At 64.3% G+C, this 14,604-nt stretch overlaps 1 protein-coding gene across 3 annotated transcripts in view; it reads right to left on the reverse strand.

Moving 5' to 3' along the window:
- Positions 1-2,096: 2,096 nt before the first annotated feature.
- AHNAK2 (AHNAK nucleoprotein 2) overlaps positions 2,097-14,604 on the reverse strand; it is a 30,059-nt gene continuing 17,551 nt past the window's right edge. For all 3 annotated transcript variants that reach the window (XM_057542886.1, XM_057542888.1, XM_057542887.1), the window contains exons 5-7: positions 14,175-14,325; positions 13,305-13,489; positions 2,097-13,148 (exon numbers count right to left, since the gene is read on the reverse strand). In XM_057542886.1, the coding sequence (XP_057398869.1) occupies positions 2,577-13,148; positions 13,305-13,489; positions 14,175-14,325 (10,908 nt within the window). In that variant the 3' untranslated portion in view covers positions 2,097-2,576. The remainder of the gene's footprint in view (positions 13,149-13,304; positions 13,490-14,174; positions 14,326-14,604) is intronic.

Raw genomic sequence — 14,604 nt, forward strand, 5'->3', positions numbered from 1 at the left:
CCCACGTCATCTTGGCCCCAGAGAGACCTGGCTGGGTTACTGTTGGACACCTTTGACGTGAGTGTCCTCGTCTGCGAGGAAGATCCCCAAACCCAGCCTGTCTCCCTGCCCAGACCCGCGGGGATCTGGAGAGAGTGCCACGGCTCCAAGCGGCCTGAGAGGTGCCCAGGGCCTCTGGGAGCTGGTCTGTGCGTGAGCTGCCCCTGGCGGCACCCCGCTCCCACTGCAACTGTGCTGCAGGGCAGCGCCCCAGGAGCAGCAGACCCCAGGCCCTCTGCTGCCTAGGCTGATCAGCCGTGGTCCAGGAGGGCTCTGTGCGCCAGGCTATGGCGGGGCAACAGGGCGAAAGGCCGTAGCCAGTGCAAGGCCCACTTCACACACTGTGGGTCTGGGGGCCACACCTCAGTGGCAGCCTCAAAGGCCTCCAAAGCAGACCCCCATCACAGGAGGCCCAGCTTGATGAGGCGTGAGAGGCCCCAGGGACCCCTTCTGGGGTGTGGGGGACAGACCCTGCCTCCTGGGACCCTGGAACCCAGGCCCTTGTGTGACCCCTCCCTCGAGGGAGGGCACCAGCTACCTCGCCTGCGACGGGTAGAATGCAGAGGTGGTTATGTGACATGAGGTGGTAACAGCATCTTGCGGGGGGCCGACCCTTGCTGGTTTGATGAAGGAAACTCCCGTGAGCTGTCCTATGGAGATGCCCGAAGGGCAGGGCCCCAGGAGTGGCCTCCAGCCTCCAGCCAGCGAGAAACAGGGCCCCAGGACGCACCCAGCCTGCACCCAGCAGCCTTGTGAGTTTGGGAAGTGGTTCCTTCCCCCGTTGAGTCTGGAGATGAGACGGCAGCCCGGCCAGTGCCTTGATGGCGGCCTCATAGGACCTGGCTAAGCTGTGCTTGGACTCCTGACCCACAGAGACTGGGGGATCATAAATGTGTGTTGTTTCAAGCCACTCGTTTGCGGTGATGTCGGCACAGTGCAGGTGGCTCACGCACGTTGTCACACAGAGCAGAGGCCACACGGAAGGTGGAAGGGCCTGTGCTGTCAGCGGCTCCCCACGGGCTGACAGCTGCTTGCTCGGCCTCCAGCACCGAGGCTACGATATCTCATGCCTTGACTCTGGGTTCGGAGAGGAATGAAACCCACGGAGCTAGGCAGACCCCCACCGCAGTGTTCCCAGGGGGCTGTGCTCCCCACGTCGGTCTGATGGGCCGGGCGAGGCTGGGGCTGGGAGAGGCTGCTGCAGCCTCCTTGACTGCGGGACCCAGTCCCCACTGAGCTTTCCCTCCCCCCGCCCCGCCTTCTAGAGGGTTCCACATCCCCTACCTTGGGGGACCTTCCCAGCCGGCCACGGGAGATGGGACTTCCCACGGTGGCCGGGGGAAGGACCCGGCCTGCCAGGCCCTCTCAGGGCAGCACGGGGAGGGGGCTTGGGGAGAGCAGCCTTGGCAGCAGCAAGATGCCCTCTGGGCCCAGCGTACCCCCCCCCCGCCGCCCCCGCCCTGCTCTTCTTCCTGTAGCCTCAGCCACGAGGGCAGCCCCGCCTCTCCGAGCAGAAGGCAGGTGGGCCAGGCCCCAGCTCCCCTCCGAGCGCCTCACGCCCACGGGCCCCTGAGGGGCGTCTGAAGGCAGCCGGGAGGAGATCTGACCCCTGGAAGTTTGTAGGAAACTCCTTCAACCTTGTTCTGAATCTGCTTCCCGTGGGCTGCTTGGGGAGGAGGGCCACCACGGCAAAGGAAGCCTCTGAGAGGGGCCCCCATCGTGGCCCAGGACCCAGCTACCCATCCCCCGCCCCCGAGGCCAAGGGCCCCTCTGTGTGCTGTCCCTGCTCTGCCCACCACCCACGCCTTGCGCTGCCTCCCAGCTGGGGGGGGGGGGTGTCTGTGTCCCCGGCCACACTGTGGACTCCTGGGCCCTCGCCTTCTTCCTCTTGTTCTCTCGCAGCCGCTGGCTCAGAGGAGGGTCTGGACGGACAAACGGATGAGTGAGCCGCCCTTGACTCTGCTTTCCAGAGCAACCTAGGAGCGTTTAGGACAGAGCGCGTGGGGGGAGAGCAGGGCTGAATTCCAACGCAGAACAAAACACCTCGCGGTCATCACTGGGGAAGCAGCACTTCCTTTATTGCCCGTCCAGGGTCCAGGGAGCAGCCAAATAGGTCCCGTCTGCAGCCTGGCTGCGGGGGTACACTGCGGGGCCGGGCACGCGGGGGGGGGGGGGGTGCTGGCGGGCAAGCGGACGCCCACAGACGTCTCGTGGGAACTCACGGCCGTCTGAACGGCCTCTGCTGGCTCGCCCGCCCCCAGCCCAGGGCGCGTGCATCGTCACACAACGCATCCCAAAGCTTGCGCGGCGAGACATCCAACAGCGGAGTGAGCCGGTTCTAAGCGAGCAGGGAAGGGGGTTTCCTGGAATATGCCGGACTCCGCCAGAAACAGGGAAACTACCTCCACCAGGAAGCAGCAGCAGGACAGGAGCTGAACCCCAAACGACTTCTGCACCCACAGCCGTCACAGCCCCTTCTGCAAGCAGCAGCTGTGTTCGCAAGGGCCTCGCGGGCCGGGATCTCGAGGAACGCGTGTCTAATGAGGACCCTCAGGAGCGCAGGGCCTCGTGGGGAGTCCGGACGCCGCCTCTGCCGCCGAGGTTCCGGGGCGCCGGCACGTCTGGGGCCCCGCTCTGGGAGGGCTGTGTGAGGGTGCGGCCCCGCCGCGCTCAGGCATCTCTGCTCCGCTCTCGGTGCTGTGAATCAAGGTGGACACACGCGCCCTCACGGTGGCGGCTTCGCAGGGCCTCCTTTCGTCTGTCCGTCTGTCCTCACTTGGTGGTGGGCCCGGGTGCAGGCTCATCCCGCCCTCTGGGTCCTGCTCCAGCAGGCCCAGCTCCGTCCTTGCTGTGGACGTGGTCACCGCTCTGGTGCCTGGCCTGGCGCCCGCAGTCTCCGCCGGCTCCCCGGCCCCCTTGTCCTCTGGGGAGAAGCTTTCTGGGGCATCGAAGAACGTGACCGCTTGTTCTTGGAGTTTTTGCTCTGCCAGAGCTGCCTCGTCTTCAGAGCTTTTGCTTTTCTCGGTGTGAGAGGAGGAGAACCCTAATTTGGGAAATCGAAACCAGCCCGCCTTCTCGGGCTTCTTAGGTGGCTCTGCCTCGGGCCATGCCCCAGGCTGTGTCTGGACGGGAGCCGAGGAGTGGGCTTCATCTTTGGAATGAGCACGTGTCTCTTCGGCAGAGGAAGAAAACCCAGTGCTCGGAAGCCAGAACCTGAACAGCCCGGAAGATCTTTTACCCTCTGGTTTCTCTTCTGGAGCCCTGCCTTCCTCTGCCAGGCAGGCAGCTGCCTCCCGGCTCTCGTCTTCAGGGGGAAATTCGAGAATTTCTGCAGCCTCCTCGTCGTCCGAGCAGCTGTCGGCACCCTGGTGGCCAGAGTGCACTTTGGGCGTGAATGTTGGCCGTCCAGGCACGTTGACACTGGACGAGATCACTTCAAACGGTTCTCCGGTGTCCGGCTGCAGATCTCCAGAAGCGGGGCCTGCTCCCGGGGTAGCTTGTTTGGAAGCCTCCTGCAGGCCCTCCCTCAGCCGGGAGTCTCGGACACGCACCTGCGTGCGGGGCTCCGGCATCGTCACCTTTAGCAACGAGAAGCCATAAGAAGCCGTCTGGATCTCGGACGCGGGGATCTCCGACTGCCGCACGACCCGGGTGGAAATAGCCTCGGGTCCTGAGAGGTCAGCCAACTCTGCCGTCACCCTGCTGTGGACGGCGACCTCGGGGCTCTCTCCCTGCGCGTGCTGAGTGCACATTCTGACCTTGGAAATGGGGGAAGCTTCCGGGGAGAAGTCAAGGGTCATGGGCTGCTCCCCGGGGGTCCCAGCACCTGCCTTCAGGATGCTGGCAGCCCAGACCCCCGGGCTTTCCTCGTGCAGGGCGTGGGCAAGGCTGCTCGCTGGGCACCGCACTTCCGTCACAGCGGGGATAAAGATGTCAGCCTCGCAGCTGGGGTCGGGAAAGGCGAACCTTGGCACGCTTAAGCTGGGCAGTTTGACAGTTACCACGGAGCCTTCCCAGGGCTGACCCATGTTAACGACAGAAACCTGGGACGGCCCGTCGGTCCTGGACGCCTTCAGTTTAATGGGGCCTTCAGGCTGGGAGGACCGTTCCTCTGCCCTCCCCTCCCCCGCAGCAAGGTCCAGTCCTGCAGGCCCAGCAGGAGGAGCCGTGCCCATTTCTCCCAGTGGAGCTTGGGTTCCGGAAAGTCTGCCGCTGGGCATCTGAAGAGGCAGGGAGCCTTCGCCTGGACGGACCTTGACCTCGGAAGGGGAAAGGTCCGCAGCGGGCACCCCTGCAGCAGAGAGGTGCGGCTCTGAGCCTTTTTCCTCAAGGTTTCTCTTTAGAATGTCTGCGTCTGCGTAGGACGCGAGCTCCGCAGCTGCCTCGTCTGCCCCTGCCTCTGGGGGCTGCAGGGACGTAGCTTCTTCCACCTCTGACCCAGGAACCCCCTGACCCTTGACTGGAGCTGGCCTTTCTCCTTCCCTCAGTGCGCTGGCGGCAGGCGCGGGCACGGGCGCCCCCCGAGCCCCAGCCGCCCCCCTCTCCTTGGCGGGGCGCCGGATGCTGGGCAGGCGGAGCACGGGCATCCTGAACCAGCCCCCAGGCGAGGCCGCGGTCTCCACCGCAGGAACATCCACATTTGCTGGGCTGCAGGACGGCTGCTGGGGGTCTCCTACTGAGGGGGCCGTCGCCTCGCCGAGAGGCTGGCTTGCCGAGCCGTCCCGAAGCCCGTGCCCTTGGCTGCTGTGTCCCAGAGACGGAGGGCCACCAGCAGACGAGCTCACCCCCACCTTGGCCTTGCTGGGTCTGAGGTCGGGTCTGGCAAAGTCCAAAAGGGGAGCGGGGGCCTGTGGCAGACAGAGGTCCGCGCCCGCTCCTTCTGGGGGGCCGACCACCGTGCCGGTGCCCCCAGCACCAGCCGCACCACCAGCCCTCCCTGTGGCACGGGCGCCACCGCCCGCCGGGGGCCTAGAGCGTGGAGCAGCGGGGTCTCCCCGTGGCAGGCCGGGCGCTCCCTCTGGAGCGGGCGCTGCGGGAGGCGCGTGTTCCAGCACGGCGCAGCCAGGCGACTTCATGCCTCTCCCCTCTCCGTCCTTGTCCGGAAGCGCGTCCACTGCCACCTCCGCTGAAGACACAGGACACCCAGGGGGCACGCCCTTGGGACCCGTGTCCACAGCCACGCCGAGCTCTGCGGCGTCCAGGCTGCGTTCAGGGTCCCCTGGGTGCACCGTCCCCTTCTTTGGGGACCACATGAATGACGGAAGCTTGATCCACGGCGTTTTTAAGGGACTGTCTTTCCCTCCACGTTCAGTATCTTTAGCTGGGGTCTCACCTGCAGCCACTGCCGACGGCCCCGCGCCGCGCGGCACAGCTGTGGAGTCCAGGCCCCGGGCAGGGCCAGCAGTGGATAGAGAGGGGGCACAATCCCCGGCACCGGCCTCCACCTCTGCATCAGCTGCTTCCGGGACAGAAAACCCGAACTTTGGTGGATGAAACTTAGGAAAACTCACCCGACCGTACGATGCAAGAAACATGGGGTCCACAGGGCCTGCGGGACGGTCAGTCTGGGACACTGCAACTCTCTCCTGGGTTGGGAGACGGGCAGAACTTTCTGTGCTGGGAAGATGGGCATCGTTCTGGGAACAAGGGGCTGCTTCCAGAGGGAGCTCCGGGGGGACGGCGGCTCCGGGGAGAGTCACTTGGTATTTTGTGAGTATGATGCCCTCGGCAGGAGACAGAGAGGCAGGCTCGGCATGGGTACCACTGAGATCAAGGCTGCCAGAAACACCAGGCCAACCCAACCAGGGAAGAGGCACGGACGGCTCCCTGGTGGCCGAATCCTGCGTCAAAGATCCACCACCACTAAATTCTGAGAACGTGACAGAGGTACTTGGGGGCAGAGAAACCCCAAAATTAACATCTACTGGTGCAGAACTTTTGAAGGATTTGCCAGACGAAGAGAAGAATTTGGGAATTTTAAAATGTGATTTTTTGATTTGGATATTACCTCCGCCTTCCACTTTAATGTTTCTAACTCTGGCGGCCACCTCTTTGTCTCCAAGGGACACGTCGCCCTCAAGCTTGCTGCCCGCGGCCTGGGTGTCCACCTCTACGCTGGGCAGTGACACCTCCACGCCGGGGGCCGTCACCTCGCCCTTGTCGTCCTTCAGGTCCACTTTGGGCCCCTTGATGTCCACCTGGGGGGCCTTGATGTCCACCTTGGGCACCTTGATGCTGGGCACCTGCACCCTGGGCACGTCGCCCTTGAGTCCGATTCCTGTTGCTGCTTCCTTGGGCTCCGCTTCAGGAAGATGGCCCTCCGGGAGCTTCACGCCCACCTCGGCAGCCTTGACCCCCAGCTCGGCCGAGGGCAGCTCCATGCTGAGGTCACTGGTCTTCACATCAGCCTGCACCAAGGGCAGGGTCACCTCGGCCTGGGCCTTGGGCACGGACCCCGCCAAGGCAGCTTCGATGGACTTGCTGGGCACCGACACCCCGAAGGATGGCATCTTGAACTTGGGCATTTTGAACTTGCTGTCGCTGACGGCCACCTCCTTGTCCCCAAGGGACACGTCGCCCTCCAGCTTGCTGCCCGCGGCCTGGGTATCCACCTCCACGCTGGGCAGTGACACCTCCACGCCGGGGGCCGTCACCTCGCCCTTGTCGTCCTTCATATCCACTTTGGGCCCCTTGATGTCCACCTGGGGGGCCTTGATGTCCACCTTGGGCACCTTGATGCTGGGCATCTGCACCCTGGGCAGGTGGCCCTTGAGTCCGATTCCTGTTGCTGCTTCCTTGGGCTCCGCCTTGGGAAGATGGCCCTCCGGGAGCTTCACACCCACCTCGGCAGCCTTGATGTCCAGCTCGGCGGAGGGCTGCTCGATGCTGAGGTCACTGGTCTTCACGTCAGCCTGCAGAGAGGGCCGGGTCACTTCGGCCTGGGCCTTGGGCATGGACACCTCCACGGCGGCCTCGACGAACTTGCTGGGCACTGACACCCCGAAGGATGGCATCTTGAACTTGGGCATTTTGAACTGGCTGTCTCTGGCGGCCACCTCCTTGTCCCCCATGGACACGTCGCCCTCCAGCTTGGTGCCCGCGGCCTGGGTGTCCACCTCCACGCTGGGCAGCGACATCTCCACATCAGGGGCCGTCACCTCACCCTTGGTGTCCTTCAGGTCCAGTTTGGGCCCCTTGATGTCCACCTTGGGCACCTTGATGCTGGGCATTTGCACCTTGGGCAGGTGGCCTTTGAGTCCAATTCCTGCTGCCACTACCTTGGGCTCCGCTTCGGGATGGTGGCCCTCGGGGAGTTTCACGCCCACCTCGGCGACCTTGACCTCCAGCTCAGCGGAGGGCAGCTCGATGCTGAGGTCACTGGTCTTGACGTCGGCCTGCACTGAGGGCAGGGTCACCTCGGCCTGGGCTTTGGGCACAGACACCTCCACAGCGGCCTCAATGGACTTCCTGGGCGCCGACACCCCAAAGGACGGCATCTTGAACTTGGGCATTTTGAACTTGCTGTCTGTGGCGGCCACCTCCTTGTCCCCCATGGACATGTCGCCCTCCAGCTTGGTGCCCGCGGCCTGGGTGTCCACCTCCACGCTGGGCAGTGACACCTCCATGTCGGGGGCTGTCACATCACCTTTGGCCTCCTTCAGGTCTAGTTTGGGCCCCTTGATGTCCACCTTGGGCACCGTGATGCCGGGCTTCTGCACCTTGGGCATGTGGCCCTTCAGTCCAATCCCCGCTGCCACTTCCTTGGATTCTGCCTCGGCAATGTGGCCCTCTGGGAGCTTCACGCCCTCCTCGGCAGCCTTGACCTCCAGCTCGGCGGAGGGCAGCTCGATGTTGAGGTCACTGGTTTCGCCGTCGGCCTGCACCGAGGGCAGGGTCACTTCGGCCTGGGCCTTGGGCACGGACACCTCCACGGTGGCCTTGACTGACTTGCTGGGCGCCGACACCCCGAAGGACGGCATCTTGAACTTGGGCATTTTGAACTTGCTGTCTCTGGCGGCCACCTCCTTGTCCCCAAGGGACACGTCACCCGCCAGCTTGGTGCCCGTGGCCTGGGTGTCCACCTCCACGCTGGGCAGTGACACCACCACATCGGGGGCCGTCACCTCGCCCTTGGTGTCCTTCAAGTCCAGTTTGGGCCCCTTGATGTCCACCTGGGGGGCCTTGATGTCCACCTTGGGCACCTTGATGCTGGGCATCTGCACCCTGGGCAGGTGGCCCTTGAGTCCGATTCCCGTTGCTGTTTCCTTGGGCTCCGCTTCGGGAAGATGGCCCTCTGGGAGCTTCACGCCCACCTCGGCAGCCTTGACGTCCAGCTCGGCGGAGGGCTGCTCGATGCTGAGGTCACTGGTCTTGACGTCGGCCTGCACTGAGGGCAGGGTCACCTCGGCCTGGGCTTTGGGCACAGACACCTCCACAGCGGCCTCAATGGACTTCCTGGGCGCCGACACCCCAAAGGACGGCATCTTGAACTTGGGCATTTTGAACTGGCTGTCTCTGGCGGCCACCTCCTTGTCCCCCATGGACACGTCGCCCTCCAGCTTGCTGCCCGCGGCCTGGGTGTCCACCTTCACGCTGGGCAGCGACATCTCCATGTCAGGGGCTATCACCTCACCCTTGGCGTCCTTCAGGTCCAGTTTGGGCCCCTTGATGTCCATCTTGGGCATCTTGATGCTGGGCATCTGCACCTTGGGCATGTGGCCCTTCAGTCCAATTCCTGCTGCCATTTCCTTGGATTCTGCCTCGGCAATGTGGCCCTCTGGGAGCTTCACGCCCACCTCGGCGGCCTTGACCTCCAGCTTGGCGGAGGGCAGCTCGATGTTGAGGTCACTGGTCTTGCCGTCGGCCTGCACCGAGGGCAGGGTCACTTCGGCCTGGGCCTTGGGCACGGACACCTCCACGGTGGCCTTGACTGTCTTGCTGGGCGCCGACACCCCGAAGGACGGTATCTTGAAGTTGGCCATTTTGAACTGGCTGTCTCTGGCGGCCACCTCCTTGTCCCCCATGGACACGTCGCCCTCCAGCTTGGTGCCCGCGGCCTGGGTGTCCACCTCCACGCTGGGCAGTGACACCTCCACGTCAGGGGCCGTCACCTCACCCTTGGTGTCCTTCAGGTCCAGTTTGGGCCCCTTGATGTCCACCTGGGGGGCCTTGATGTCCACCTTGGGCACCTTGATGCTGGGCATCTGCATCTTGGGCAGGTGACCCTTCAGTCCAATTCCCGCTGCCGCTTCCTTGGGTTCTGCTTCTGCAATGTGGCCCTCTGGGAGCTTCACGCCCACCTCGGCGGCCTTGACCTCCAGCTCGGCAGAGGGCAGCTCGATGCTGAGGTCACTGGTCTTGCCGTCTGCCTGCACCAAGGGCAGGGTCACCTCGGCCTGGGCCTTGGGCACGGACACCTCCACGGGGGCCTTGATGGACTTCCTGGGTGCCGACACCCCGAAGGACGGCATCTTGAATTTGGGCATTTTGAACTTGCTGTCTCTGGCGGCCACCTCCTTGCCCCTAAGGGACACGTCGCACGCCAGCTTGGAGCCCGCGACCTGGGTGTCCACCTCCACGCTGGGCAGTGACATCTCCACATCAGGGGCCGTCACCTCACCCTTGGCATCCTTCAGGTCCAGTTTGGGCCCCTTGATGTCCACCATGGGCACCTTCATGCTGGGCTTCTGCACCTTGGGCAGGTGGCCTTTGAGTCCAATTCCCGCTGCTGCTTCCTCGGCCTCCGCTTCGGGAAGGTGGCCCTCCGGGAGCTTCACGCCCACCTCAGCGACCTTGACCTCCAGCTCAGCAGAGGGCAGCTCGATGCTGAGGTCTCTGGTCTTCACGTCAGCCTGCACCGAGGGCAGGGTCACCTCGGCCTGGGCGTTGGGCACGGACACCTCCACGGCGGCCTCGACGAACTTGCTGGGAGCCGACACCCCAAAGGACGGCACCTTGAACTTGGGCATTTTGAACTTGCTGTCTCTGGCGGCCACCTCCTTGTCCCCAAGGGACACGTCGCCCTCCAGCTTGGTGCCCGCGGCCTGGGTGTCCACCTCCACGCTGGGCAACGACATCGCCACGTCAGGGGCTGTCACCTCACCCTTGTCGTCCTTCAGGTCCAGTTTGGGCCCCTTGATGTCCACCTTGGGCACCTTGATGCTGGGCATCTGCACCTTGGGCAGGTAGCCCTTGAGTCCGATTCCCGCTGCTGCTTCCTTGGGCTCCGCTTCGGGAAGGTGGCCCTTGGGGAGTTTCATGCCCACCTCGGCGGCCTTGACCTCCAGCTCAGCGGAGGGCAGCTCGATGCTGAGGTCACTGGTCTTCACGTCGGCCTGCACCGAGGGCAGGGTCACCTCGGCCTGGGCCTTGGGCACAGACTCCTCCAAGGTGGCTTCCACGGACTTGCTGGGCACCGACACCCCAAAGGATGGCATCTTGAACTTGGGCATTTTGAACTTGCTGTCTCTGATGGCCACTTCCTTGTCCCCCAGGAACACGTCGCCCTCCAGCTTGCTGCCCGCGGCCTGGGTGTCCACCTCCACGCTGGGCAGCGACATCTCCACATCAGGGGCTGTCACCTCACCCTTGTCGTCCTTCAGGTCCAGTTTGGGCCCCTTGATGTCCACCTTGGGCACCTTGATGCTGGGCTTCTGCACCCTGGGCAGGTGGCCCTTGAGTCCAATTCCCGCTGCCGCTTCCTTGGGCTCCGCTTCGGGAAGGTGGCCCTCGGGGAGTTTCATGCCCACCTCAGCGGCCTTGACCTCCAGCTCAGCGGAGGGCAGCTCGATGCTGAGGTCACTGGTCTTCACGTCGGCATGCACTGAGGGCAGGGTCACTTCAGCCTGCACCGAGGGCAGGGTCACTTCGGCCTGGGCCTTGGGCACAGACACGTCCACGGCGGCCTTGACGGACTTGCTGGGCGCCGACACCCCAAAGGACGGCATCTTGAACTTGGGCATTTTGAACTTGCTGTCTCTGGCGGCCACCTCCTTGTCCCCAAGGGACACGTCGCCCGCCAGCTTGGTGCCTGTGGACTGGGTGCCCACCTCCACGCTGGGCAGTGACAACCCCATGTCAGGGGCCGTCACCTCGCCCTTGGTGTCCTTCAAATCCAGTTTGGGCCCCTTGATGTCCACCTGGGGGGCCTTGATGCTGGGCATCTGCACCCTGGGCTGGTGGCCCTTGAGTCCAATTCCCGCTGCCACTTCCTTAGATTCTGCTTCCGCAATGTGGCCCTCTGGGAGCTTCATGCCCACATCGGTGGCCTTGCCCTCCAGCTCAGCGGAGGGCAGCTCAATGCTGAAGTCACTGGTCTTGACGTTGGCCTGCACCGAGGGCAGGGTCACTTCGGCCTGGGCCTTGGGCACGGACACCTCCATGGCGGCCTCGTCGGACTTGCTGGGCGCTGACACCGCAAAGGACGGCATCTTGAACTTGGGCATTTTGAACTTGCTGTCTCTGGCGGCCACCTCCTTGTCCCCAAGTGACATGTCACTCTCCAGCTTGGTGCTCGCAGCCTGGGTGTCCACCTTCACGCTGGGCAGTGATACCTTCACTTTGGGGGCCATCACCTCGCCCTTGGCATCCTTCAGGTCCACTTTGGGCCCCTTGATGTCTACCTGGGGTGCCTTGATGTCCCCCTTGGGCACCTTGATGCTGGGCACCTGCACCTTCGGCAGGTGGCCCTTGAGTCCGATTCCCGCGGCCGCTTCCTTGGGCTCCGCTTTGGGAATGTGGCCCTCTGGGAGCTTCACGCCCACCTCGGCGGCCTTGACCTCCAGCTCGGCAGAGGGCAGCTTGATACTGAGGTCACTGGTCTTCACGTCGGCCTGCACCGAGGGTAGGGTCACCTCGGCCTGGGCCTTGGGCACGGACACCTCCACGGCGGCCTCGACAGACTTTCTGGGTGCTGACACCCCAAAGGATGGCATCCTGAACTTGGGCATTTTGAATTTGCTGTCTGTCTCTAGTCCATCTTTGCCTTTTATGTCTGTCTCTGATGTTACTACTGTGGTGCTGCTTTCCTTTTCCTTCTCCATTTCCTGGAGTTGTGTCACTTTGTCTCCTTTTGCCTCCTTCGCTGGTGACCACCCAAAGGAGGGCAGCTTGAGCTTTAGCATTTTCGTCTTTCCCTCCTTCTCCTCCGTGTGCGGGTCCCCCCCCTCGCTGTCCTCTTCTCCCTTCCGGGCTGCATCTTCCTCCGTGTCTCCTCCCGCTTGTGCTGGCAGAGCATCCTGATGGACTGGGGGTTGTCTGGTCCTGTGCGCTTCTGCTTCACCTGCGTCCTCCCCCTTGGCCTCCGCGTCCTCACCAGAGACCCTTCTCTGCCATGGTCCCCCCTGGAGAGCTGTCGTGGTCCCTTCTTTCTCGAGCACTTCTTTGTAAAGTCCAAACTTGGGTGGCTTTAAAATGGGTATGCGGACGTGGAATTCTGGCTGGTGGTTTTGGTGGCTGCCTCGGCCTGCTGAGTCTTGCAGAGACAGTCTGGCAATGCCGATCTCCAGTGCCTGCGTGCCTTCCCTGGCCCCCTCCCCGCTCTGTCTTGGGGCTGGGCCGGCCCCTTCCCCCGGGGCTCCCTCACTGGGGAGGCCGGGCTCCATGGTGGGCTCGGTCTCCTCTGGCACCCCTGCCGTCCTGTCCTCTCTCCCGCCATGTGCGGCAGCCCTGGCGGCCTTGCGCCCGGCATCCCAGGGCCCCGTCTCCACCAGGACCCCAGCCTGGACTGTCCCACCGTGGGCTCCCCTGCCCGACAGCCCCTTCCCTGAGCCCACCCGGAATCTCAGGTTTGGGAAACTTCTCTTCCGCTGGCTGCCCGGCCCTGCTTCCGGCACCTGCTCCTCTTCCGTGAGCTGGCCCTCCGTGTCTGTGCTCGTGGGGGGCAGGTCAGGCACGTCCCCTCGCTCGTAGGCCTCCGAAGAGCTGTGTGACCTCCGGGGCCCTGGCCCACGCTTGCTCTTCAGAGCTTGGAATTTGGGCCAGGAGAGCCGCTCTCTCTGGGGCTGCCTGCCTCTGCCCTCCCTGGGCTTGGAGATGAGCCTCTCCTGGTCTCCGTCCTCCGGCAGCGTCTTCGTGGGGGTCTCCGTGCACCCGTCGGCGATATCCTGGTCCTGAAACAGGGAGAGAGAACCTTTTGGCCCCCCGTACAGGGAGTCGGAGGAAGGGGCTCGGGGGATGGGAGCGGGCAGCGGGGGTCCCATCCCAGCCTCAGCCTGGGCACCAGGAGCGCGGCCAGGGCCCAGCTTTGTGGGGCCACGCAAACTCACCTGCTCCTTGCTGCCCCTTGAGCCACGCTGAGCGCCGCCGGAAGCTCCCTCCTCGTCCTCCCTGGCAGGAAGCTTCCGTTTGATTGTGAACTGAACCTTGTAAGGCTCTGAGTACTGAAGGATTTTCAGAGCATCTTCATATTTAATGTCGTCAAAGAAGATGGTTGTGCTGAGCAACTGATCCCCTAGACAAAGACAGAGTGGCCCCCGCCCCTTAGTGTCCCGGACCTCGTCGGGCCTCACGGGAGGGGTCCACAGGGGTGCGTGACCGAGAAGGCGACCCCGCTCGGGCTGCCCGGCCCCTTCCTCCTCTTGAGCCCCGGGTGGGAAGGAGCCCCCATTTCCAAGCAGAAAACCTGTCAGAGCGAGTGGCCCCAGCCTGGACACAGCTAAGCAGTCTCTAGGGGCTCATCTGAGTCCACTGTGGCCTGTCCCCCTCCAGGCCCCCCTAACCTGATGGGACCACGGGGACACGGGGATGGGGCCATGCTGAGTCCACTGTGGCTCGTCCCCCTCAGGCCCCCCCATCCTGATGGGACCATGGGGACACGGGGATGGGGCCATGCTGAGTCCACTGTGGCCTGTCCCCCTCAGGCCCCCCATCCTGATGGGACCATGGGGACACGGGGATGGGGCCATGCTGAGTCCACTGTGGCCTGTCCCCCTCAGGCCCCCCATCCTGATGGGACCATGGGGACACGGGGATGGGGCCATGCTGAGTCCACTGTGGCTCGTCCCCCTCAGGCCCCCCCATCCTGATGGGACCACGGGGACACGGGGATGGGGCCATGCTGAGTCCACTGTGGCTCGTCCCCCTCAGGCCCCCCCATCCTGATGGGACCACGGGGACACGGGGATGGGCCATGGCACCTTCTCTCAGGCTGAAGAGCTTGGCAGCTGAGGACTCCTTCAGCACTTGCTTGACAAAGATCCCCTGGTCCCCGCCGCCCGCGACAATGTAGCCACTGGCTCCGGCCTCCACCTTGGTCTTCAGTGTCCCACCCGTCGCCTCCTGCGTGGACTAGGGCGGAAGCACATCAGGCCTTAGTGAGCATACGCCTATCCCCCAGTGGGCGTGGGTGCTGGGAGGCTGCCTCCCCTGCGGCCAGGGGCCCCAGAGTCCTCCCATCGTCGGGCAGCTGAGCCCGGGCGCAGGGTCCAGGCTCCGCGGGAAGCCAGCTGCAGCCACCTCCGTTGGGAGCAGCCTCCCTTGTCCCCGTCCCCACCTGCCAGGACTCAGGAGCAGCCCGGCCCCGGCCATCCGGGCCCAGCGGGGCTTGGCAAGCAGAGGGGAGAGTCT

Source organism: Balaenoptera acutorostrata, chromosome 3 (genome assembly GCF_949987535.1).
Source record: "Balaenoptera acutorostrata chromosome 3, mBalAcu1.1, whole genome shotgun sequence".
NCBI lineage: Eukaryota > Metazoa > Chordata > Mammalia > Artiodactyla > Balaenopteridae > Balaenoptera > Balaenoptera acutorostrata.